The 24,996-nt window shown below is 53.8% G+C and overlaps 3 protein-coding genes across 6 annotated transcripts; all 3 read right to left on the bottom strand.

Annotated features, from left to right (window-relative positions):
• Positions 1-1,376: 1,376 nt before the first annotated feature.
• Positions 1,377-9,265, bottom strand: LOC133075905 (glutathione S-transferase theta-1-like). Its single transcript, XM_061170354.1, has 3 exons — positions 9,154-9,265; positions 7,246-7,333; positions 1,377-1,570 (listed from the first exon to the last, which is right to left on the bottom strand). The coding sequence occupies exons 1-3, from the start codon at positions 9,263-9,265 to the stop codon at positions 1,453-1,455; spliced, it is 318 nt and encodes a 105-aa protein (XP_061026337.1). The 3' UTR covers positions 1,377-1,452.
• Positions 9,266-11,156: 1,891 nt separating this feature from the next.
• LOC133075904 (glutathione S-transferase theta-4) lies at positions 11,157-19,802 on the bottom strand. 3 transcript variants are annotated; one of them, XM_061170351.1, is made up of 6 exons: positions 19,775-19,802; positions 18,772-18,895; positions 17,624-17,711; positions 13,509-13,659; positions 12,658-12,834; positions 11,157-11,544 (listed from the first exon to the last, which is right to left on the bottom strand). In XM_061170351.1, exons 2-6 carry the CDS (start codon positions 18,881-18,883, stop codon positions 11,347-11,349), a joined length of 726 nt encoding a protein of 241 aa, XP_061026334.1. In that variant the 5' UTR covers positions 18,884-18,895; positions 19,775-19,802; the 3' UTR covers positions 11,157-11,346. The 3 variants fall into 3 exon arrangements, with proteins under 3 accessions (XP_061026334.1, XP_061026335.1, XP_061026336.1); XM_061170352.1 differs by lacking the exon at positions 19,775-19,802 and having other exon boundaries at positions 18,772-18,971; XM_061170353.1 differs by lacking the exons at positions 13,509-13,659; positions 19,775-19,802 and having other exon boundaries at positions 18,772-19,156.
• Positions 19,803-21,558: 1,756 nt separating this feature from the next.
• On the bottom strand, positions 21,559-24,714 carry LOC133075906 (glutathione S-transferase theta-1-like). Of its 2 annotated transcripts, XM_061170355.1 has the most exons (3): positions 22,153-22,264; positions 21,981-22,068; positions 21,559-21,603 (listed from the first exon to the last, which is right to left on the bottom strand). In XM_061170355.1, the coding sequence occupies exons 1-3, from the start codon at positions 22,262-22,264 to the stop codon at positions 21,567-21,569; spliced, it is 237 nt and encodes a 78-aa protein (XP_061026338.1). In that variant the 3' UTR covers positions 21,559-21,566. The 2 variants fall into 2 exon arrangements, 1 of the variants encoding a protein (XP_061026338.1); XR_009697422.1 differs by lacking the exons at positions 21,559-21,603; positions 22,153-22,264 and adding an exon at positions 24,593-24,714 and having other exon boundaries at positions 21,986-22,068.
• Between the last annotated feature and the right edge of the window lie 282 nt (positions 24,715-24,996).

Here is a 24,996-nt window from a genome sequence, read left to right as displayed (position 1 = left end):
ATGAATTTAGAGTCGAAAGTGTTGGCCCAAGCCACCTTCCCCCACTCGCGGAGGGAGCTGAAAGAGGAAGGACTTAAGTGTCCCCGGGAACACAAATAGAGGAGGAGAAAGGAGGTGCCACGGCTTCCCTTGGGCCCACTGCACAGGGTGGAGGCTGGGGAGGGCGTGTGGACCTCTGCACCCAGCAAAGACTAGGTCCACACCTCAGGAAGCCGCCCCTCCCCAACCTTCCTTACACTCCCGGCTACTCCCTCCAGCAAAGCAGAAGCCCTGTGGGGCCCATCTAGAGGTTTGCAGGGGGGCCTGGAGCCTCCCCACTTGCTTTTCAGGGCCAAACCCCTCCAACTACAAGCCTGGAGCTCCTGAAGTCTGTGGCTATGATGCCCTCATTCTCTAAGCAAGCCTCTTGGGTAAAAAACCCTGTCCCCAAACCCAAGACTCAGAGAAAGCCCCTTGGCAAGAGGATCAGTTACTGGAAAACTTGAGAATAGCTTGGCCTTCCTGGGCCCCAGGCTCCCAGTTTAAAGAAGACCTATCCCCCCAGGGCGGGGCCATGTTCTCCACCCCCTCCAGTGGACTGCCCTCCTCCACATGTCACCCTTGGCCGGATTACTGCAATATCCAAATCTCCCTGCTTACTCCCTGGCCACCGTCCAGTCCAACCCCCAACAGCAGCCAGAATATTATTCTAAAACGCAAGCTGAGCATTCCGTTCCTGTTCATGGTTTGCAGCTCCTAAGTGTGGCATTTAAGGCCCCGCATGACTGAGTCCTGACCAGGAGAGCTGCTGTTTGGATTTCCCCTCCCGACCAATTCCTCAGGACAGATGCAGGACTTGTGATTTACAATACTTGGTGCCAAAGGGCCACGTCCTGGGTGACTGGCCCAGCAAAGCGATAGCTGGCATGCCTACAGCCAACACCAGTGGATGCCCGATACCCCTGCTGTCTTTCTCTAAGAACTAGAAGGCAAGGGGGCATTTGTTAATTTCACTCTTGACAACCATCAGGGAGAAGCTGATCCATGGGGCCTAGGAAAGGGGGTTGTCTTTTGAATAGAGGCCAAGACCAAGGTCAGGACAGAAGGAAGTTCAAATAAACCACACGTCAGAGTTAGAAGCAGAGGCTCAGGCTGAGCCCAGGTTTATTTCCCAAACTGAAAAGAAGATGCAGTGATTAAAGGAGACAAGGTCTGGGTATGCCATTCTCATCGTGGCTTTTAGGCAGCTGTGGAAGATGAGTGGGGACCTGGCCCAGGGAGCAGAGGGGCAGTGGGACTCAGGCAAGTCACGCCTGCTCTCTGGGTCTGCGTCCCATGGGACATGGAAAGGAAGGTGCTTTGTGAACTGCCAAGGGCAGAGCAGAGGCTTCCCGGCTCGCTGGATCATGGACAGCACCCTAGGCATCAACTTCCGCTTAATGGTGGGGTCTGCAGGCTGGGAGTCCTTGGCCTTCAGGATGACCTCATGGGCCTCCTGGAAGAGGACCTCCCCCACTGCCGCCTCCACACGCTGGTGCCACGCAGCCAGCTTGGGTCGGCCTTCAAAGACTTGGCAGCCGGCACCCACAGGCTGTAGGGGGACAGGATGGGGATGGATGGGTGAGGCCAAGTATGGCAGCATCTGCTTGGTTTGGAGGCCACAGAACTCCAGAAGGTTTCTACACATAAGCACAGTCCCATGGCCAGGTGGGGCAGTGTGAGCAGGACTTCAGCAGCCACCCAGGACCTCCCCTGCCTAGTCCCCCCAACAACCGCCCACAGCACTCACATGCATGAGCTCCATGACGGCTATCAGGTCAGCCAGAGAGTTGTGGGGCCCAGCGAGAAAGGCCTTGTTCTGGAGGAACTTGTCCTCAAGTACCTGCAGGGTCACGTCCAACTCTGCCAGCGTGGCTGTCAGCATCTCGGGAGAGACCGGCTCACCCAGGTAAACAGGGAGCATCACCTGGTGGGTGGGCAGGCAAAGTGGGGGGTTAGGGCCCAGCCCAGCCTCAGGGGCAGGAAGGCAAGCCTCCCTGCCCTTAGAGCTGCCTCCTGGTTCCATGCATTTTTTTTCCTACAGGGAAATTCCTAAAGGACTCCTTTTCCCAGAACTATTCCTGCTCCCACAATCTGAGCCTGGGGCATCTGACAGAAGGCTTCAAACCCCTTTGAGAATGACTCAGAGGGGACCTGAACAATGAGTTTCACACTTTGGGGGGAGGGCCTGGCTTAGGAACGATTATTTTTTAACCTCTTTCCCCCAGATTATAAAATCAGTACCTCATACAGTATAATTAGGAGGATGGGCTTTTAAGGTCTCAACTTTGTTGCTTATAAACTATGTGAACTAGAGCAAAACACTCAAACCCTCTGAGCCTCGATTTCCACATCTGTGATATGGGAATAATAGTACAGGGCTCATCTTGTAAATGGAAAAGTGAGGCCCAGAGAGAGACAGACAGTTGCCTGAGACCACACAGCTAAGAAAAGACTAAGCCAAGCGTGGAACTGACGTCTTCTGACCCAGGGAGCTGCCAGGGACTAGGGAGAAGAGCCAGGAAAGGGTAGCGTTCAGGATTCTGGGAGGAGGGCATTTGGGGTGAAGCCATCAACAGCCTCAGGCTTGCCAGAGCTGTCAGGGAGACACAGTGGATGGGGAGCAGGGGAGGGGGCTTCATGCTCAGTCTGGTGTTTTGTTGGGTAAAGTTGCTTGGGGAGGCTGGGACTCTGGAAAGGTAAACAGGACTAGGATTGTGCACAAGCCCTGGTGGCTTCTGTTTCTTTCCCCAAACAACAAGGGTGGCTTCTGTTTCTTCCCCCAAACAACAAGGGTCAGTGATCACCCACCGGTGGCCTGGAGGCCAGTGCTGGGCTAATGACATTCCTTTGGCTGCAGACTTTTTAAAACTATGGATCACTTGTGACATTTAAAAGTGGAGACATTTCATATAAAAATCCTGAAATTTCCAGCTTCTTTTTAACATAAAGGTGCTGGCCACACAGGGCCAGCATTCCTACCTGGCCACCAGCGCAGCATCTAAGGCTGCTGCTGGGGAGAAGCTGCTCCTTGGTGGGGGAAGCGGGAGGGTGGGGGGAACAATGGCTCTTAGTTTGCCAAACCCCACATAAGCCCACCTCCCGTGTATTCTCTGCCTCACCCCAGCAGCAGACTGTCTACATTTCCCTTCTGTTCCCATGGGGTGGTTCCAAAGTTCTTAGGGTTTTAAAAAGTGTTTTTATTCCTCTTTAAATATAAAAGACCATAAGAGGGTAATAAATAAATTCTGATTTATTCTTATCAGGAAATGCTATAGAGTAGTTAGAAAAAAATAAATTAGACCCACCCATAGCACTATGGAAAAATGCAAGTTCCAGAATGATATGAGAGCATTTATATAAAATTGTAAGCACTCAAAGCAAAACTTTATTTTTATGGCTACACATAAATGTAATAATGTAGAAAATCGTGAACTGAAAGGACTTGAACCAGATCCTGGGGAGCAGGGGGCACCTCAGGAAGGAACGAGGGCAACAAAGAGGTCTTTTGACTTTTGTTCTCTAATGTTTCCTTTTTTATATAAAAAAGTGATAGAAGACACAATAAAACTCATGACCCAGAATTAGCCATACACTTTCAAAAATGAGGAGTGCACTTCTGATGAGGATATGACAGTCCCAAAAACCACTGCTCCCACCATAACACTGAAAAGAAAATAACCTTATTTTTCTTTAAAGTCTTCAAAGAATATAGAACTTTAAAAAAAAGAAAAGAAAAGAAAGAACAAAAAAAGAAAAAAAAAAGAAAAAAGCCTAAACCTGTTCTGTCCAATATGGAAACCACTGGCAACGAGAGGTTACTGAGCTCTTAAAATATGGCTGGTCTTAGGTGAAATGTGCTGTGCATGTAAAATACACACCAGAAAACAGACACAGATCAATGGAACAGGATAGAGAGCCCAGAAATAAACCCACGCACTTATGGTCAATTACAACAAAGGAGGCAAGAATATACAACAGAGAAAAGACAGTCTCTTCAATAAGTGGTGCAGGGAAAACTAGACAGCTACATGTAAAAGAATGAAATTAGAACACTCTCTAGCACCATACACAAAGATAAACTCAAAATGGATTAAAGACCCAAACGTAAGACCGGAAACAGTAAAACTCCTAGAGGAAAACATAGGCAGAACCACTGAGGGGCACTTAAGTGTCATTGTTGATGGACACTGGGGTTGCTTCCACAGCTACTGTGAATAATGGCTATTGTGAATATTGCTGCTATGAACATCTCTTTGAGACCCTGCTTTTGATTATTTTGTGTATATACCCAGAAGTGGAATTGCTGAGTCATGTGGTAATTGTATTTTTAATTTTTTTGAGGAACCATCATACTGTTTTCCACAGCAGCTGCACCACTTACCATTCCCATCAACAGCGCACAAGAGTTCTAATTTCTTCTTATTCTCACCAACACTTGTTATTTTGTTCATATATATATATGTAATAGCCATTCCAGTGGCGGTGAAGTGGTATCTCATTATAGTTTTAATTTGCACTTTCCTAATGATTAGTGATACTGAACATATTTTCATGTGTTTATTAGCCAAAATGATACTATTTTGAGTACACTGGGTTAAGTAAAATATATTCATTTCAGCTGTTTCTTTTTACTTTTTAATTGTGGCTACTAGAAGATTTAAGACCGCATATGTGTCTCACTTTGCACTTTGGTGCAGCACTGGACTAAATGAACTAAATTCCAGAGGGCACGAGCCCTCCCTAGGTAAGCCACGTTCATCCCTGGGGTCGAGGCAAGCAGTGGTGCAAGCCTGCCATCAGCATAGGAGTTTTCTGATGAAGCAGCCACGTGGGGAACTTAGGGCAGGGCTGAAAAGCAGAGCCATCTCACGGTGGTAGTTGGTGCTTAGATTCCAAATCCCTGCTGGAGGAAAGCGAGCAACCTGATTCCACCCTCCAGATACCTGAAACCAGAGATGAGCTGAAACTAACTAATGCCACATCCCAGCCCCACTCCTGACTAGCTGGAAGGGAGGAACCTCCCACCAAGACTGCCTGATAGAGGAAAGTGCAAGCCCTTTCTCGGGTATTTATTATGTATTCAGTCTCTACTCTCCTTTTGTACATAATGTGCAGCACATAATAATAAATTATAAGACATACAGAGAAAGAGGAAAATGTGGCCCATAATCAAGAAGGATAAAAAAACAACCAATAGAGACAGACTCGCAGAGAACCCAGGGGTTGAAATTAGCTGACAAAGACTTTTAAGTAACTATTATAAATATGTTAAAGAATTTAGAAGAAAAGATGGACCAAGTGGGTGAGCGGATGGTGAATCTCAGCAGAGACATGGAAACTCTAAAAAAGAACCAAATGGAATTTCTAGAACTGAAAATTACATATCTCGAATAAAGAATGTATTAGATGGGCTTACCAGCAAACAGAAGAAAGGATTAGGAAGTCAAAGTCAGATCAATAGAAGCTATTCAAACTGAAAGGAAGAATGCGATGTTGCCCCGAGCCCTTTTGGGGCGATGTCCTCACTGCCCCCGCCTGGGGAGGGGCACCTCACCTTATGCCACAGGAGCCGGAGGCAGTTTCTCCGCAGGGTTGTGTGCTGCCAGGCCAGGTACTCATCCACATGGGCACAGGCTTGTGTGGTCCTGGGGGTACCAGTGGTCAGGGACCTTATACTTGCAGGCCAGGTAGAGCAGGATGGCCACACTGTGGGGGAGGGGAGGACATGATGGGTGGGGGAAAGTATGGAGCTAGGGGCTTTATACAGAGTTCCTTCCTTAACCTTCCTGACCATGTGCCAAGGTATTTGCTCAGTTTCCAGACAAGGAAGCCGGGCTCAGAACAGGGATGGGAGTTGCCCAGGGCACACAGCCTTTGGTGGCAGAACTGAAAGTCTGTCTATGGCTAATACCCAAGCTCATCCTATCACCAGGCGAAATCCCACAGCAAGTCCTGCCAAGTGTTCTGAGACAGCTTCTGATGGGAAAACCAGAGAGAGCTTCCTGGAGGAGTTGGCATCAAAGCTGAGCCTTAAAGAAGCTCAGTTCTTTCCAGTCTGCATCTACTCTCGTCATCCGACATTCAGCCCCTCCCAGATGTCCTGGTGGTTCAAAAAGGCTTTCCTGTTGCCCCTAAAGCACCTGCTGGAAACACCGGGGGGGGGGGGCGGGGGGAGGGCGGGTGCTGCGGGATCACGAACCAGCAGGGCAGACAACGCTCCCGCAGCTCCCCTCCTGCCCTGGGTTAGGAGGGCTGCCTTGGTGTTGGGGCGGGGGTGGACCCGGAAGGGCACTGAATGTGGGAATTTGGGGCCATAGGAAGGCCTTCGGGAACTCGGGATACCCCAGGGGCTAGGCACCCCAGCCAAAGAGGCAGAAAACCTCTGTATCTGCCACTGGCCTAGGTTCCCTGCACCCACACCCAGCTGAACAGCTCACTTGTCTTTTTGCTCTTTTTGCTCCAACTAATTGTTCAAGGAAGCTCCGAGGAGGTCCGCAAGTCCCTGGGAGCCATGCACCTCCCAAAGTAGGGGAGAAGAGACAGAGAAATGCAGAGATTGCACGCTGCCCCTGGCAGGTACCCTTGGGCGGTCAACAGTGGGCAGCACAGGACTCAGGACAGTAAGGGCAGCAGGAAGGAAGATGGCGTTGGCAGAAGGTGGGAGGAATTCTTTGGGGGTGCATCCACCTCAAGATTCCAGAGATGAGTTCAAAAGTTCCAGGTTCCCCTTGTTGTGGGAGGCATGACTTAGGTGATGAAGGGGGCGGAACTGGAAAAAAATTTCACCCTCCCTAAAGAGATTTCTACTTCTTGGGACTGTTGTGATGCAAAACATGCACATGTCTGGTGGTCCTCCCACGGGCATGGCCCACCCAGGGAAGGGGCAGCCCAGAGATGGAACCACTGGGGCATCAAAACACAAGTTTGGCCAGCGGGCAACCCTTGGAGGGGATGAAGCCGCCCTGCCCCGCACCCCTGCCCAGGGACCCATCACCAACAACCACAGGATTGGTACAGATGTAAAACAGATGCGTTCTTTTCCAACCATCCCTGTGAACTGAAACCGTGGACAGGCAGGAGCCGGGGGTCAAGCCCTGACTCTCTGTAGGATGTTGGGCAAAGGGCCCTTCACCTCGGAGGACTTCAGTTTCCTGTCTATGAAATAGAGAGCTAGGACAAGAGGGTTCTAGCAAGGTCTGGTAGCAGCCCCGGGTCCCCAGTTACCTCTCGGTCAAAATGAAGTCCCCGCCCTTCAAGGCAGGCACCTTCTGCCGGGGGTTCACCTGGGCAAAGACATCACTGAGGTGCTGGCCTGCAGAGAGCCCATCGTGGTGGGTGGTGGGAGGAAAACGCCAAGTCCTGCCTGGCTGCGCCCACCCCCCACGCCACCCCCCTCGCAAGGCCCAGGCCCCAATTTCATGGCTCTTCTCCAGCCCCGGGCTGCTCTCTGGTGTGGGAAAGTCTGCTGTGGGAGGAGTGGGAGGCTGTTCTGCCAGCTGGTGCAGAAGACCTTGACACCCCTTGCCAGGTCCTGGGGGGCATAACCTTCCCCCAACAGCACGCCCCCAAAACAGAGCTCAAGAAGCTCCGGCCAGGGTGGGGCCTCTCCTTGCCCAGGCCCTCAAAGACACCCAACCCACTGCCTTTCCACCATTGCCAGCATCACAAGCGCCCATGCAGGGTGTCCCCAGCTGCAGGGGCCGGGCGGCTGGTGCCCTGAGTACTGTGATTTCCTACGGTGCCCCTTTCCCTGTGGACTCTAAGGTAGGGTCACCAAACACAGACAAGTGGCCTCTTCCTGGTGTCCACTTATTGCAACCAACTTCCACAGGCCCCTGTGTGTCCCCTTGCTCACCCTGCCCTGGGCACCAGGGACAGAGCTGGCCCTGTCGTTAGGCTCTGCATTCTTGTCCCACCACAGCTCCCCGGAAAGGTGCAGCCCACTGTCCCCCAGGACCCTGACCTCTGCTCAAGCTCATATGAGTGTTTTCTGCTCCTTCAGATGCAGCCAGAGAGAAGCTTCTGAAGGGCACTTAAGCATCACTGCTGCCGTGCTCAACAGCCTTCAGTGGTTCCCCATTACCACGGGAGCAGGGGGAAGTTGCTCAAAGCCATAAACTATCCATTACCGCCTTACCCCTCCAGCCTCAGCCCCACTCTCTCTCCTCCCTTTCCCTCCCTTCAGACTGTTCCTTCACCAGGGACCCTCCCCTCCTCTCCTGGTGAAACACACCTCCTACTGCACCCTCTATTTGACAGCCCAGTTTGGACATCCCTTTGTCCCCACGCCCTCTCCCTTACCCCACACTCTGCAGAGGCAACCCCTGGGCAGGACAAGTGGGCAGTCCCCAGAGGAGGCTGGGAAGAGATGGCGATTCAGGCAGAAGGACAGGCTGGCACAAAGGCAGAATGGCAGGCGAGGCCCACCGAGCTTGGGGGCGCTGGGTGGAAGGCTCAGCCAGGCAGAGTTGCCCTACTTGCCCCACCAGCAAAAAGGGAGTTCTGCTTTCCCCTACCCCAGCTGCCATGCCAGCTGTGCCCTTGGGACCTTGGGGACCTGTCAGAGAAACAAACCCTCTTGCTAAGAGTGCAGGGCTCGCCAAGCCCCTGCAGTCCCCCTCCCGCTCCCAGAACTCCCCGTCGGCTGCCCCCCTTTCCAGTAGGAATAAGAGAGGCAGAGGACAAGGTAAGTGAAGGCAAAGCAGGAGGAGGAGGAAGGGACAGAGGGGGACCCAGTGCAGCCCAGGCCAGAGCATCAGCAGTTGGGGCCACAAAGGAGGGACTCACTCTGCCACACCCCCCATGCGGCCCCCTAAAGCCCTCTCCTCCTGCCCCTATCTCTTTCCCTGGGGCCCCATCCCTATGCCCAGGTGCACCGCCTCTGTTCGCAGCGTCCCTCCTCCTTTCCTCATGCCTCCCCCACTTTTTACTCCGCTTCAGCTGAGCCCTGTGGTCCATTCCATGGGACCAAGCAGAGTTTGGGGATCCCCGAATCTCGTATCTCCCTGGTGGCTCACCTATTCGGCACTGGCCCCAGGACAGGGGTGGCTCGGAGGGGGGTCCCCCTAATTGGTGTTCAGCCTCCTCATCCCTCCCTGACTTCTCGGTCCTCCAGACCCGGGCCTGGCCCACCTTTGCGCAGGTCCACGGAGCACAGCTCGAAGGGGATGCTGTTCTTCTTGGCGAAGATGTAGACGGCGCGGCAGGGTTGGGACAGCAGGTCCAGGTAGAGCTCCAGGCCCATGGCGGGGGCGGACCAGCCTCGCAAAGCAAGGGATACGGAACATAGCAAGCCCAGCGCTGGGTCTGAGGAGCAGCAGCGCGGCCCGCCCCCCTGGTAGCTCCCCATTGGCGCTCGGGCCGCGCACTTGGGTGCAATCGCGGACGCCCGGCGGGTCTGCGGCCTGGGCGGGGGCTCCGCATGGTCCCCCTGGGGGAGGCGGGGGGTGGGGGCTCAGAGGGCCCCCAGGCCCAAGCTCATTTCACTGAGCATAAAGTCTTCAAGGCTCATCCTAGCTGTAGCGTGTGTCAGAAGTTCCTGTTTTACGGATGAGAAAATTGAGGCCCACAGTGATTACAGGTCCAGAAAGTCTGACTCCAGCATCTACGCTCTTGGCCACAAGCTGCAGAGATCCTGGCGCCAGCAAGAGGCAGAGCCTCAGGGCTTACGGTCAGCGTGGTGGGCTAACTCACTTCGCCCCAGTGCGCGTCCCGGACTCTGACAGCAGGTCTTCCTGCTCCTGCCAGCACAGTGCCTCAATCTCGTTCCCTGGGTTTGTTTCTTCCCTCCTCTGGGCCTCTGTTTCCCCATCTTTAAAATGATGGAGCAATCCCACTGAAAGATCCAGCAATCCCACTTCTGGGCATATATCCAAAGAAAATGAAAACAGGATCTGGAAGAGATATCTGTAATCCCATGTTCATTGCAGCATTATTCACAATAGCCAAGATATGGAAACAACCTAAGCGTCTGTTAAGGGGTGAATGGATAAAGAAAATTTGGAGAATATACACTGACACATACAGAGGAATCTTTCATTCAGCCTTTAAAAAGAAGGAAATCTTGTCATTTGCAACAACATGGATGAACCTGGAGGTCATTATGCTAAGTGAAATAAGACAGGCCCAGAAAGAAATACTGCCTGATCTCACTTATGCTGTGTGGAATCTAAAAAAAGTGAAACTCTAACAAGCAGAGGGTAGATGGTGGTTACCAGGGGCTGGAGGGGGAGAGGGGAAATGGAAACATATTGGTCAAAGGGTATAAAGTTTTGAATACCCAAGATAAATAAGTTATGGAGATCTAATGCACAGCATGGTGACTATAGTTAACAGCACTGCATGGTATACCTGAAATTTGCTGAGTAGTTCTTAATTATTCTCAGCAACAACAAAAAATGGTAACTGTCTGCTGAAAGGAAAAAAAAAAAGCACAACCTGAGTGTTGTGAGTGAAGTTTGATCCAGGGTCTTGCTGAAAACCACAGCACAGGAGACAGCCTTTTCAAAAATCGTTTTTGTTTCATTGATCTTTTCTACTGTTTTTCTCTTCTCTATTTCATTTATCTCCACTGGAATCTTTATTATTTCTTTTCTTCTGCTGGTTGTGATTTGAGATCTGTATGCCTTTACAGCTATAAATTTGCTTCATAGCCCTGCTTCTGCTGCATCCCATAAGTTTGGGTGTGTTGCGTTGTTTTCATTTGTTCAAAGTACTTTCTAATTTCCCTTGTGATTTCTTCTTTGATCCACTGGTTATTTTAAAATGGATTGTTTAATTTCCAGATATTACATTTTCTAGTTTTCCTTCTGTTGTTGATTTCTCATTTCATTCCACTGTGTTCAGAAACACACACTGTATGATTTCAATCTGTTTAAATTTCTTGGGATTTATTTTATGGCTTCACAAAGGGTCTAAACTGGAGAATACTGCATGTGCCCTTGAGAAGAACGTGTATTCTGTGTTGTGGGTGCAGTGCTATGTGTAGTTGGCAGGCCGATGGGTTTAGGGTGTTGCTCAATCATCCATTTCCTTGGGGATCTTTGGTCTCACTATTTTATCCATTAGTGAAAGTAGAGCACTGAAGTCATCAACTCTTATTATTGACAGTTTAATCATGTTTAACCTTTAATTTTCAAATTCTTTTTGGAAGCTGGGGGGACTTGTGACCACCCCCCAGACCCACCACATCAGACGTGCGTCCCAGGCTCAGCAACCGTGGTGGTTGTTCCAGTTTTTTATTAAGCAAACAGTGATTTTCAGCGTCTTCCCTAAGGTAGGAGGCGCTGGGGGCTGAGCCGTCCAGGCCCGCAGGCTGGGCTGCTTCTACTTGAACTTCTGCAGCAAATCGCAGATCCTCTCCTTGACCATCGGGTCCAGCGTGGAGCAGTCCCACTCCACCAACTTCACCAGCCGGTCGTGGGCCTCCCAGAAGAGGCCGGAGCCGATGGCCAGCTCCACCCTCATGCGCCACTCGGCCAGCTTGGAGCTGTTGAGGAAGACGTTATGGTTGCCCGCCATGGGCTGTGGAGAGACAGAGAGGAAGGCATGGTCAGCCTGTGGACCAGCCCCACCTGGGTCCCTCCTACAGCTGCAGGGCTCTCCCCATCCGTCCCTGTGGACAGTGAGCTGGCTAACCCCCGAGGCCTGGTCAGGGGTCGCAGGCCATGTAACACATGTGGGGTGGGGATGGAAGATCCCTGGGGGCTCTCAGTCGCTGGTCTTGCTCCAAGGCTCCTGAATCCCTCTCTAAGGGACCCCTGGCCCAGGGGTTCCCACTTCTCCAGCCTGAAACGTCCCAGGGGTCCTGCCCTCTTCCAGGGAAACCCCTTGTCCCCAGATGAGGGTGGGAGGAATTCAGTTATTTTTCCCCCCTGTTGAACCTCCCTCTGTGATCAAGCACAGGGGCTGGGATGAGAAAGCCATCAGGCAGCCTAAGAAACATGCACACAAGATGTTTGGGGGGTTGTGGGTTAAATTTAAGGGGTGGGGGGTGAAACTTAGGGGACTGCACCACCTGGGACAGAAAGATTGGAATGTTTTTTTCCTGGTGCTGGTCCACACTGCACACTGACCAGGGCCACTTTGCATACTGGCCAGGGTCTCAACACCGTCCGGCACACCAGCTAGGTCAGAACTGGCCACCCTCCCCTGCACATAGAAACCACATAAATGCTGCCCCACACCCAGGTGTGTCCCCCCATGCACAGCGGATGCCCCTCAGACCCAGAGCCAGGGAGCTGCTCTGTACAACCATCTGTCTGGAGCTCTGGAAAAGAGGCACTTTGGCTGGAAGGACACTTTGGAAGCCTCTGGACAATTCCCGGAGAGTCCAGCGGGAGGAGGAGGCATCCAGGATCCTGGCCGACTGACCAAGAAACACTGTGTTCTTCTCCTTGTCCCACGCTGACCCTCCAGCTCCTGCCCCCACAGAGGACTCTTGGTGAAGCATGAATGACCACGATCCTCCCCGGTTCAAAACCTGTGTTTCCTGTGGCCCCCGGGTCAAGGCCAGACACCCAGGCGTGGCTCCCACAGTCCCCATATCTCCCCCTTCACCAGCCTTTCTGAAAGTTATGGTCACAGAGGAGTCCCTCCTTTGCCCAGGCTCCAACCCCCCATCACCCCACCGCACACCTGCATCATCTCCACCAGGGCTACCAAGTCGGCCAGGGAGATGTTGTCCCCAGTGATGAACATCTTCTCCTGCAGAAACTTTTCCTCGAAGAGCTTCAAGTTGTTCTTCACCTCTGCCAGCACCTGCTCTGTCTTCTCAGCTGGAACTTCCTCACCCGCGATCATCGGGATCAGCAGCTGGCCAGGGTAGGGGAGGGGAGGGAGAAGAGGCCATATCTGACCCTCCAGGTCTCAGTACCCTTTTCTGCTAGAGAGGTGGTAGACAGTACCAAGGATGTAAAGTGGTGTCACCTCTTTTAGCAGTTCTGATTGGTAGAAGTTGCCTGGGGCCCTTGTTCAGAAGGATTTGAGGTCCCAGCAGGAAAGAATCCTATGACTGATTACTGATATCTGTCACAGGCATAGGATAAGAAGTAGGGACACATGTACTGGTTATTTGTCATCTTCAAATTTGGTAGTCTTTATGGGCCCTTCGACTCTGGGGGTTTTTTGGCGGTTTTTTTTTTGGGGGGGGGGCGGTTTTGGCTGCATGGCTTGTGGGATCTTAGTTCCCTGACCAGGGATTTAACCTGGGCCACAGCAGTGACAGTTCCAAGTCCTAACCTCTGGACCACCAGGGAATTCCCAACTCTGATATTTTCTAGTTTGGAATGAAATGTCTTGAATCCTATCCTGGCTTCAGTGATACCAGCCCCTCCTGGGCACCCCTCACCTTGTCTTTATAAGGCTCTTTCCTACTCAGTGGTTCACACTCCCCACAGCTCTGTAAGGTAGGCAGGAAAGGGAGCCGTGGAAATGAGGCTCAGGGAGGGAGGGACACTTGCTTGAGCCCCCGCTGTGGCCCCGCTCACCTTGATCCAGAGTATCTTGTTCATGGGCAGCTGAATGGCTGTGTGCTGCCAGGCCATGAACTCATCCACGCGGGCGCGCGTGTGCAGGTCTGGCGGGTACCAGTGCGAGGGTGCACTGTACTTGCGACACAGGTAGAAAAGGATGGCCACGCTGCAGAGAGGACAGTCAGGGCGCTCCTCTGGCCTCCCCAACCCTCTACACGAACCATCCAGCGGGGCTGGGCCCAATGTGGGCCCTCCAGCCACAGGTGGGCTCTAGGCACTGGCATCCCACCTGGAGGAGGACGAGCCCCGAGGGCCCCGGGAAAGGCAGTCAGTCCACCCCCATCAGCGAGGGCAGGGAGGGCCCCTGCGGGGCAGGTGGGAGTTGGTGGATGGCGTCAGGAAGGTCAGTCCAGACAGGGCACAACACGTAGGGAAACACGGGGTAAGAGGGGGCGCGGGAAATCTGGAGAAAGCAGAACCCATGAGTGATGGGGAGAGGGTGGGGGGTGGGTGGGGAGAGGTCAGGGACAGCCGGAGATGGCCTGCACCGCTCTGTCCATGACCACCGCCCACTGCCCCCACCGCCACACCTTCTGTGTCTCCTGATCCTGCACCTGGAGGTTGCGGTCCTCAATGCTTATTCCCTGCCTTCAGCCCTCCCGGCTCCCACACTGGGAGCTCGGATACCAAGCGGGGCCCACACACACCAGCACGTTCTCTGACACCCCCTGCCCCCAGGGTGAACCAGAGCTTACTGTGACCGGAGGAGCCCCACCTCCTGGGGGACAGGCGCCCGGCCCACATCACAGTCCCTGGGATGACCCTGGAATGGGCATCTGGCCTTTTGTCTGGCCAGCACCCTTTCCCCCACTTTCCCTGCAGGGACCCGCTCCACCAACAGTGATTCTGGCCCGGGTGACTGGCAGTCATGGGTCCCAGTGCCCTGGCCAGTAAGAGGCCCACAAGTAAGCAGGTGACTCGACTGGGCCCATCCCTGTCCTTCCTGAGAACTTCAGATCACCCACGAAGGAGGGGTTGCTCGTTTTGCGAGGACCAGGTGCTTCAAAGATGAGGCTACAGAGCTGTTGCTGGTGGTGCGAATAGGAGAAAATGCTGAGAAAAGCTGGCAGGTGGGCTGGGGGGGAAAGCATCAGCACCACCATAGCCAGGCCCAGACTCCCCTGGCTAGTCACATCCCCCAGTAAACTCAAACTAGTTGAGCTGAGTTTCTGCCTTGCGTGGCTGGTGTCCTTACCCCTCACTCAGTGCCCTAATAGACACCTGTGGGCAGAGGGGCCAGGAGGCTGGAGGGATGGGGGAGGGGTGGGTCTTTGGAGAAGGCCTAAGGGGGATGGTAGTGGATTCACAGCCGTTCTAAGGCCCAGGACTGGGAGGTGGGAGGGAAGGACCAGCAGGGTGAGAAGGTGGCATAATAAGAAGGCCAAGGGCAGAGGTGGGGTCCCTGCTCTGGAGAGAAAACCAAGGGTGTGGCTGGACAATCACTTGGTAAAGATATTAGGCAGGTGACTTGTGGATCTAAGGGACCATTTCAGCAGAAACACTGACAGCTTGTACTGAAGGAGACAGATGGGGTGAAGTGAACGAAGGTTGTCAGACACCTCTGTGAAATGGGCTGATGGGGCTATTTAACCTTCAAGAAAAGGAAAGAATAACCCAGAGGGAGGCTCAGGGGCCAGTAGGGCTGTCCTGCCACCACAGGCCTGGGGTACTGGTTCTAAAAGGTGGGGCCAATACCCTGATAGGCCCAGAGGACAGAGTATGGAGCTAAAGAGGATGATTTTGTTGAGAGAAATGAAAGGCCCAAAATGGAGTCACTTGTGCTAAGCCCCACATCAGCAAACCGAGACTCAGTACCTTAACCTAACTGCAGTTTCAGCCTCTCCCAGGAATGTGACCTTTAACCAGTTAATCTGGAATTACCTGGCCAGCACTAGTGAGGTCATCTGCCTGATAGACCCCTGGCTTCCCCCAAAGAAAGGTGATCTTGACTAAAACAATCCACTCTTTGCTAGAAACTTCCTTTTCCTGCCTCCTTCTGCCTATAAAAAGCCTTTCATTTTGTACAGCTCATCAGAGCTCCTTTCTAGATGGGATGCTGCTCTGTTCATGAATTGTTGAATCTTTAATTTTACTCAGTTGAATTTTGATTTTTAACAATGCTCAAGCCTTAAAATTGAATGCAATTTGTCCTGCCAGGTTTCAGACGTGCTGGGGATGCACGAGCCTTTTTTTCCTTCCTATCCTTCTGTTTTGAAATGGTAATGTCTAGCCTATGCCTGTCCCCCCACTGTATTTTAGAAACAGGATAACTTGTCATCTGGTTTCACAGGTTCATAGATGGAAGGGAATTTTGCCCCAGGATGAATCAAACCCTGAATCGCACCCATACCTGATTTGGATGATTTAGAGGACGGCATTTTGGACTTAAAGTTGATGCTGGGATGATTATGACTTTTGGAGATGCTGGGATGAGGTGAATGTATTTCACACATGAGCAGGACATGAATTTGGGGGGGGGGGCCAGGGAGCAGACGGTTATGAGTTGAATTGTGTCTTAATACCCAGTACCTTAAAATGTGACCTTATTTGGAAAGAAGGTCTTTACAGAGGTCATCAAGTTAAAATGAGGTCATTGGAGTAGATGCTAATCCAAAATGACTGGTGTCGGGACTCGCCTGGTGGCACAGTGGTTAAGAATTCGCCTGCCAGTGCTGGGGACATGGGTTTGATCCCTGGTGCGGGAAGATCCCACATGCCTCGGAGCAACTGAACCCGTGCGCTACAACTACTGAGTCTGTGCTCTACAACCTGTGAGCCACAACTACTGAGCCCATGTGCTGCAACTACTGAAGCCTGTGCACCTAGAGCCCGTGCTCCACAACAAGAGAAGCCACCACAATGAGAAGCCCGTGCACTGCAACAAAGAGTAGTCCCCACTCACTGCAACTAGAGAAAGCCCGTGCGCAGCAACGAAGATCCAATGCAGCCAAAAACAAAAAACAAAAAAAAAAAACGACTGGTGTCCTTATACAAAGGGGAAATTTGGACACAGAGACATGCACAGAGGGAAAGCGATGTGAAGAGACACAGGGAGAAGATGGCCATCTTCCAGACAAGGAACACCCTAGGCTACCAGAACCTAGGAGAGACCTGGAACAAATCCTTCCTGGCCCCTTCATGGCGAGCATGGCCCTACCAACACCTTGATTTCGGACTTCTACCCCAGAGCCATGAGACAATACATTTCTGTTGTTCTAAGCCAGCCAGTCGGTGGTACCCTCTTACAGCAGTCCTAGAAATGTACCTAGCCCTGGGCCACCCAGAATTCCATGGTCCACTTGGGTATACTTTAAGTTATGAGACCACTTGTGAAGCAGGCTGAGAAACAATGAACCCTGAATCTTACCAAACCTTGAGATCCAACTACCAATTTACAGGAAATGAAGGGACAGAAAGCCATGTTACACGGCACCATGAGGATGCAGTCAGCAAAATTTAGACCATTGGAAATTCCACAGGACAAATAAGCTGCTTTCTTCAACCACGGCAAAAATGCAAAGGTCCAAGGTGGGGCGTGGAGGGGACTGGAGATGAAAAGAGACTGAAGAGGTGGATCAATCAGCTGCACTCTTTGCAGCTTATTTGAACCCTGATTCCAAGGCACGAACTGCAAAGAAAATATGTCTGAGATATTCAGAGACTGGCAAATATGAACAGGATATGTGATGAAATACAGGAATTATTGTTAATTTTATTAGGTGTCATCATGGTATTGTGGCGATGCTTTTTTTTTTTTTAAAGAGCCTTTATCTCTTAGAAGGTCATTCCTAAACATTTACAGGTGAAGGAATGGAGTGGCCAGGAGGCAGGGGAACAGAGTGGAGTATAGATGATGCAAAATGGGCCCTTGGGTGGACCACTGTTGGAACTAAGGGGTGGGTATGTGGGTTCGTTATACTCCTCCTTATTTACTATTTACTCTACTTGTGTATGTGTGAACTTTTCCAGAGTAAAAAAAAAAAAAAATCAATAGGCACCAGCAGGAGGGCTGCCACTGAATCTCCCAGGAAGAGCAGACACATGGTGGGAGAGCCAGGGAAGACCGTTACCTTTCGGATAAGACAAATGTTCCATCTTTGAGACTGGGCAGCTTCCTCAGGGGGTTGATCTCGATGTACTCCTTGCTGTGGTGGTGACCTGAGAGGGGCAGGAAGGTCTGAGGCTGCTGGGACCCCAGGGAAGAGAGACCCAGGCCTCCCAGAGGCAGAAATGTCTTTCTCTCCATTTTCTCAAGAAGGGAAAACTGAGTCCCAGAGGAAAACCATGGCTCACCCCAGGTAAGGGGGCAAATCAGCGGCGCAACAGGGACCAGGTCAGGACGCCTGCCCCCATCCCAGGCTCCGTGACCAGGACAACCTTTTGGCTCACAGAAGCTGGAGGCCTCCAGCCCTCACCCCCAACTCTGGGCCTAAAGCCACAGCCTGTGAATCAACAGAAGCCCTGGGGGCCTGGATCCCACCCCTAGGCCCCCTGCCCCTCTAAGGGGAGCAGGGCAGGTGCCAGCACAGGAGCCCCAGCCCCAGCACACAGATGGAATCCAAAACAGAGCCTCCCATATGCACTCAATCCAGGTGATCCGAACAGAGAACCCTATGTGTGGGTGGGGGGCGGGAGGGGGAGTTTTAACTCTTCCTTGGCCAGCTGCCTCCATTGAAAACACTGCCACCCCGATAATGTCCAGGGCTCCTGGGTCTCCTCTTCTGTGTTCTGGAGGCTCCAGCCTCTGCAAGCTGAGGTTTTAGAGCCGCTTGGAGTGGTGACGGAGAGTGGGGCCACGGACCTCACCCAGGCTTGGGGGTCACCCTGAGCAGGTCTGAACACTTGGAGCGGGGGAACGGGTGTGGATGGAAATAAATGAGGAATAACCATGCGCCTCTGCGACCTCTGCCAACCTAATTGGCAGGTGCTGCAGCTGACGAGGTACTGGGCACCCTCGAGGAGAAGGTGGGGCGCTAGGTGGGGGCCCCTCTGCCCCTCTTCCTCCCACTTCCCCCTGGAAGAGCCTGTTCATCACAGTGGGGCAGAGTCCGTGGGGACCAGCAAAGGCAGGCGGGGCAGGAGCACCACCAACAATTCCCTTGGGAAGCTTTTCTTCCCCTCTGGACTTTGTGGGGGTCTCCTCGTCTCTGTCTCCGCTTCTCAGAAACGCCCCAACCTTGTGTCCTGCCTTCCCACCCGGGCAGCTGCGGGTGCCAACCTTTCAGCAGATCCACAAACTGGAAGTCGAAAGGGATGCTGTTCTTCCTGGCAAAGATGTAGACAGCGCGGCACGACGCGGACAGCAGGTCCAGGTAGAGCTCCAGGCCCATGCTGGGCCCCCGCTGCGGCCGGCAAACACCCAACCTCAGCCAAAATGCAGCCTGTGCCCTGGTCCTGTGCCCACCAGCCCAGGCCCAGGCCCCCACGTTCTGGAACCTCTTGTTCACTTGGTGTTGTCATGAGGCCGGGAAGCCTGGAATTCTCACAGCAGCAAAGATTCTGAAGAAACCCAGGAACAGGCTGGGGAGAGGTCCGTGGCTTGGGGCCAAGGGGTCAGGGGTGGCTGTGACCTTGCCCTTCCCCTCCCTGGGGGTGCCCATTTGTACTCCTGGCCTGGGTCTGAGAAGGGCTTCCACGTGGGAACTCCCGGGGCCAGGCCTTCATGGCAGAACGTAATCGAAGGGGCGTTGCAGGGTCCAGAGTGAGGACGGGATGAGAACCCAGGAGGGTTCCAGAAGCAGGGAGCGGGGGTATCCACAGGTCAATCTAGCCTGAACTGTGGCTAGAAACGGGTGGGGAGAAAGAAATAGGAGCCCAGGGGGCTGTCAGGGCATTGGGGTGACGCCACAGGGGACTCAAGGGGCCACACAGAGGAGCCCAGAAACTTCCAGCCTAGGTTGGGACCGGCCGTGGCCAGGCCGAGCACCTGGACTCGGCACCTGGCGGCAGAGGAAGGTCCCTGTGGGGGCCTGAGTGCTGCTCACTCTAAGCTGCGCACTTCAGGAGATCCCCTGACCATTTGGAAATGGGGAGAGCCCACCTCCCGGGACAGAGAGAGGCTGGACACGAGTTGGGGGCACACAGAGTGTTTACTGCAGATGGCAGAGCGCAGGGGCGCGGCAGACCCTCAGCAGAGCTGCTCCTTCACCCTCTGCACAAGCTTCTGGGCCAGCTGGGGGTCCCACTGGGCCTCTTGGGGGTCCCGAGGCTGAAGCACTCACCTGTGGGCCTCCTGGACGAGCTCAAGGCCCAGGGTGGCCTCCACACGGGCTCGCCACACAGCAAGCCGGGGCCAGTCTCGGAAGAGGTCGCAGCCGACGGCAGTGGGCTGGGGAGACAGGGCAGCTGGGGCCTGGGCTCAGCCTGTGCCCACAGCAGCCCCACAGGGCAAGTGGGCAGGAGAACCTCACCTGCATCAGCTCTGTGAATGCCATCAGATCCACCAGGGACCCTGCTCAGTGGCCAGGAAGGGCCTGGCCGCCAGGACCTCCTGATCCAGGTGCTGCAGAGCGGGCATCAGCTTCCCCAACAGCTGCTCCAGCTGCACGGCATCCACAGGCTGCCCGGAGAAGTGGGGCAGGAGAGACTGGGCTGGGAAGAGAGGCGGCAGCTTATCTTGGGGCCCTCCAAGCCTCCTCAACCTCCTCTTCACCTCTCCCTCAGCAGCCATTTATCAGCGATGCCCTCTGGGGCTCTGCGTTCAGAAGGATTCTGAGGTTTCATTCAGGCTCAGGGGAAAGAGAGCTGTGATAGATTAGTGATGTCTGCCCAGGGCAGTAGACGGGAGTTGATATAAGGGCCAACCAGTCCCTTCCAGCTCTGGGGGTCCTGGGTCCTACCCAGGCAGGATAGGGCAGGGAGGCTCACCTTACATAGGTAGACGTTGGTGGCAGGCAGCTGGATGGCCGTGTGCTGCCATGCCAGGTACTCATCCACACGGGTGTGGGCCTGCAGTTCAGGTGGGTACCAGTGTGCCTCTGTCTGGCACTTGTGGCTCAGGTATAAAAGGATGGCCACGCTGTGGGCAGGAGGTGTCAGAGATCTGCCCACCCCGCCTGGACGGCTCCATCTCTCACTAGCAGGGAGATTTGACTGTGCCAGTGCTCCAACTCCACCCCCTGGGGAGGACCTCCCCACAGCCATGTCCCCTCCAGGTGGCATCTTCCCCCACCAAACTGCTCCATTCCTCCCTTCCAAGCTCTGCTCCTCCCTGGGTTTCAAGCCCCCTCCCCCCTACTACTCCAGCCTGCTCTCTGCCTGGGGACCCAGTTCTCTGGTATCAGGGTCCCTACTCAGAGGGAGGGAGGCAGACCTGCCACAGACACCCCGTCCTAGGGGGTCTCCAAGTTCCCTTCCTGGGCCAGTTCTACCTGGTGCTCAGAGTCTGGGGGAGGGGCTCGGAGGGTCCCCCACTCTATTGTTTTTTGGCCGCACCTCACGGCCTGTGGGATCTCAGTTCCCCAACCAGGGATCGAACCCGAGCCCCTGCAGTGGAAGTGTGGATTCTTTTTTTTTTCCAAATAAATTTATTTATTTATTTATCTTTAATTTACTTTTGGCTGTGTTGGGTCTTCATTGCTGCGCGTGGGCTTTCTCTAGTTGCTGTGAGTGGGGGCTACTCTTCATTGCGGTGCGCTGGCTTCTCGTTGCGGTGGCTTCTCTTGCTGCGGAGCACGGGCTCTAGGTGTGCAGGCTTCATGAGTTGTGGCACGTGAGCTCAGTAGTTGTGGCTCGCAGGCTCTAGAGTGCAGACTCGGTAGCTGTGGCACACGGGCTTAGTTGCTCCGTGGCATGTGGGATCTTCCCAGATCAGGACTCGAACCCGTGTCCCCTGCATTGGCAGGTGGATGCTTAACCACTGCGCCACCAGGGGAGTTCCAAAAGTGTGGATTCTTAACCACCGGACCACCAGGGAAGTCCCCTGACTCTTGATCCCCCTTGGGCTCCAGGCACTTGGTGCCCAGTTTCCATCCTCCGACAAGTTCTGGGAGGTGATTACTTTATTACCCCATTTTACAGAAGAGAAGCCTGGGGCACGAAGCTCTGTGACCTGCCCATGGGCAAAAAGTGAGGACAGGGGACGGGCATTCAGAGCCCAGTGCAGCCCCAGGGCTGCCCAGCTCCTGTGACTCTGAAAGGACATGTTCAGACATCTGGGGAGGGGCTCCCCTCAAGCCTGGGTCTTCCCCGGTTGCATCCAGGTTGTCCAGGCCTAGGGGGTGGCCTACACCCACTTCCACTCTGAAGCTCCCAGCTTTAGCCCCAAAGCAGCCCCCTGGTCCAGCTCCCAGCCCTCTGAGCTGAATTGGCTGCAAGAAGGAAGGGGTCCAGCAGTCTGGAAAGATCTTCAAGCCAGGGGCTACCAGCTTTCTGTCTGCCTCCTTCTGCCTCCCCCCAGCAATGAGCCCCAGACCCAGGGCACCTTACCTCTCGGCCACCAGAAAGTCCCCATCCCTGAGGGCAGGCACCTTCCCCAGGGGGTTCACCTTCAGGAATTCGGGTTTCAGGTGCTCCCCTGGGGGGCAGAGAGCAGAGGAGCCTCAGCGCAGGGTCTGGCCCCTAGGCGCCCCCTCCATGGAGCCCACCTAGCTCTGCCCACCCTGTGCCAGCTCCACAGGGTGCATCTCGAAAGGGATGCTATTCTTCCTGGTGAAAATGTAGATGGCACGGCAGGGGGCTGAGTACAGGTCCAGAAAGAGCTCAAGCACCATCCCTGTGCTTCCCATCGGCCCTGTACTCAGGTCTCCAAAACGGGGGCCATGGCCTGGTCCATGCCCCTCCCCAAAGCCTACTCCCTCCACAACTGGCTGGGCGCCCGGCCAAGCCGCCACACCTCATGGCCTCTGCCCCTGTGAGGGGCTGGTCACTGGTTTTCCAAAAGCAGGGTCCCCAGCCTGGTCCTCCTCCACCTTCATGGGGCGGTGCAAGCCGGTGGACATTCCCACCCCTGCTCTCTTCATCTGGCTGGGACCACCTCCCCACTCCCACCCCCACCCCCGCTTCCCTTCAGTCTAGGCAGCTTTCACTGTTCTTCAAGTCCGCTGCGACGCACACGTCAGGTTCTTAAGGATTTCTGTCTTCCCTCCCACCACGCCTGTGCCACATACACCCCCCACACACAATCCCACACACTCACAGAGTCATACACACACAGAGTCTCACACACACACACACACAGAAACACACACACAGACACTCCCATGCCCACCCCACCCCTCTGAGTAACTATCCCAACTTCCTACTGGGACCTCCCTCTGCCCTCCTCCCGTGCCCCCCGAACCCCCGCCCCTCGGGCTCAGGCCAGACCCTCCATCACCAAGTGCTGTCCCTCCACCTCCTGCATCTCTTACCCCCCAACCAAGACCCCGATGGCCTGGCAGCCTCACCAGCTTCCAGACTCAGCCCTGCCTCCATCGAGACTCTCACCCTGGTGCACACAGCACAGGACCAGAGGTTTCCTTTCTTTCTTTCCCTTTCTTTCTTTCTGTCTTTTTACAAATTTATTTACTTTATTTTTATTTTTGGCTTCATTGGTTCTTCGTTGCTGCGTGTAGGCTTTCTCTAGTTGTGGCGAGTGGGAGCTACTCTTCTTTGCAGTGCGCGAGCTTCTCATTGAGGTGGCTTCTCTTGTTGCAGAGCGTGGGCTCTAGGCACACGGGCTTCAGTAGTTGTGGCGCATGGGCTTAGTCGCTCTGCCGCATGTGGGATTCTCCCGGACCAGGGATCGAACCCATGTCCCCTGCATTGGCAGCAGGATTCTTAACCACTGCGCCACCAGGGAAGCCCCTCCCTCCCTCCCTTCCTCCCTTCCCCTCCCTTCCTCCCTTCTTTTCTTTTCTTTCTTTCTTTCTGGATTTCCTCTTTATTTCTTCTTTTCTTCCTTCCTTCCTCCCTTCCTCCTTTCTTTCTTTCTTGATTTCCTTTCTTTCTTCCTTCCTTTCTTTTCTTTCTGGATTTCCTCTACCTTTCTTTCTTCTTTCCTTCCTTCCTTCTGTTTCTCCTTCCTCCCTCTTCCTTTCTTTCTTTTTCTTTCTTTCTGGATTTCCTCTTTCTCTTTTTTCCTTCCTTCCTCCCTCCCTTCCTCCTTTTTTTCTCTTTCTCTCCTCCTTCCCTTCTCTCTTTCCTTCTTTCTCACGTAAGGAACCCTGGGAGACTGCCCTCCCTTCCCTGCCCCACCCCACCTATAAGCAAATAAATCACTCTGTTGAAAATAGAAACGTGGGGACTTCTCTGGCGGTCCAGTGGTTAAGACTCCCCGCTTCCACTGCAGGGGGCGCACGTTCGATCCCCGGTCCGCGAACTAAGATCTCGCATGCCCAGGGCGCAGCCAAAAAAAAGAAAGTAGAAATGTGGGTAAGGGAACCCCGAGAAACTTGAAAGCATGGTGTGCTTTCACCTGTGCTGTTTCGGACGCTTATGGGCCATTCCCTAAACGTTTGTGTTTGGGCTCGCGGTTGCTTGTAAAGAGCCCTTGACTATAACACAGAGCGAAGGCTTTGTGATGATTAAAGACCATGCGTCGCGTCCTCCCGAGACCCTGCTAGGATGCAGCCACGGAATAAGAAGCGTTCTTCACAAATGACAGGAAAAGGCCACCGGAGAGGAAATGCAAGAAAATTCCCCAGGTTTACGCCTAAAAATGTAAATCCCCAGTGAAACCAGCCTGAGAATCTATCGGTAAGGAAAAAAGCGCAACGCAGTAGAAAACTGGGCAAAACATAAGAACTTTTTTCTTTAAAAGAAAGAAAGAAAATCAGTGTTTTTCTTGCATTTGCTGTTTTTCCAGCGTCTGACTCAAAATAGTCAATATGCCAGAGTAGCATATTTGGGGGTGACTGTTCTGACTTCCTTCAATTATAAACACATACCTAACGGCAAACACCAAATTCCCGAGTGTGGAGGTTGAGGTGGAAGCACCCGAGGGCTTCACTTAAGCCCGACCCACGTGGGGGATACAGGAGTACTTGTATATTATTCTCTATAATAATAAATTAAAACCTCCATACTAATAAAAAGGTCATTGCAAAAACAAAACTTACGCCAGACGGCCCTTCTCTTGGACGCATGCCTCATGCCGGCCCTTGGCACAGCATTTTATCAGACCCCACTTTGCCCCTCTGGCAGACACCACCAGCACACAGACCCTCGGGCCGCCCGGCTCCAGGGCCCACCCCCGGCTCCAGGGCCCCCCTCGGCCCCGCCCCGCCGCGCGGAGCACGCTGCGACCTGCCAGCCCCGCCCCGCCCCGCCCCGCCCCGCCCCGCCCCGCCCCGCCCCGCCCCTCAGAGCACAGTCTCTCAGAGCACCGCCCGGAGCGCGGAGCATGCTGTGGGCGGGCCACCACCTCTCAGCCCTCGCCCCTGGTCGCCCCCGCGGCCCCGCGCGCGGAGCTTGCCGGGAGGGGGGGTTGCCATGGCAACGGTCGGCGCGCGCTGGACCGTTA

The sequence above is a fragment of the Eubalaena glacialis genome, chromosome 15 (assembly GCF_028564815.1).
Source record: "Eubalaena glacialis isolate mEubGla1 chromosome 15, mEubGla1.1.hap2.+ XY, whole genome shotgun sequence".
NCBI lineage: Eukaryota > Metazoa > Chordata > Mammalia > Artiodactyla > Balaenidae > Eubalaena > Eubalaena glacialis.
The sequence above is the reverse complement of the archived record's forward strand: the minus strand, read 5'-3'. Positions and strand labels throughout refer to the sequence as shown.

What these genes read in the sequence shown, in the direction of transcription:
- LOC133075906 (XM_061170355.1), bottom strand. Translation starts at nt 22,264, where the DNA reads ATGGTGCTTGAGCTCTTTCTGGACCTGTACTCAGCCCCCTGCCGTGCC. An exon ending in CCCTGTGGAGCTGGCACAGG is followed by an intron (nt 22,069 to 22,152) that starts GTGGGCAGAGCT and finishes TCTGCCCCCCAG; the next exon opens with GGGAGCACCTGAAACCCGAA. An exon ending in GACTTTCTGGTGGCCGAGAG is followed by an intron (nt 21,604 to 21,980) that starts GTAAGGTGCCCT and finishes GCCCATGGGCAG; the next exon opens with GTCACAGAGCTTCGTGCCCC.
- LOC133075904 (XM_061170351.1), bottom strand. Translation starts at nt 18,883, where the DNA reads ATGGGCCTGGAGCTCTACCTGGACCTGCTGTCCGCGTCGTGCCGCGCT. An exon ending in ACAAGATACTCTGGATCAAG is followed by an intron (nt 12,835 to 13,508) that starts GTGAGCGGGGCC and finishes TACCCTGGCCAG; the next exon opens with CTGCTGATCCCGATGATCGC. An exon ending in CCCTGGTGGAGATGATGCAG is followed by an intron (nt 11,545 to 12,657) that starts GTGTGCGGTGGG and finishes GTCTCTCCACAG; the next exon opens with CCCATGGCGGGCAACCATAA.
- LOC133075905 (XM_061170354.1), bottom strand. Translation starts at nt 9,265, where the DNA reads ATGGGCCTGGAGCTCTACCTGGACCTGCTGTCCCAACCCTGCCGCGCC. An exon ending in CTCCGTGGACCTGCGCAAAG is followed by an intron (nt 7,334 to 9,153) that starts GTGGGCCAGGCC and finishes GGCTCTCTGCAG; the next exon opens with GCCAGCACCTCAGTGATGTC. An exon ending in GACTTCATTTTGACCGAGAG is followed by an intron (nt 1,571 to 7,245) that starts GTAACTGGGGAC and finishes GTCCCCCTACAG; the next exon opens with CCTGTGGGTGCCGGCTGCCA.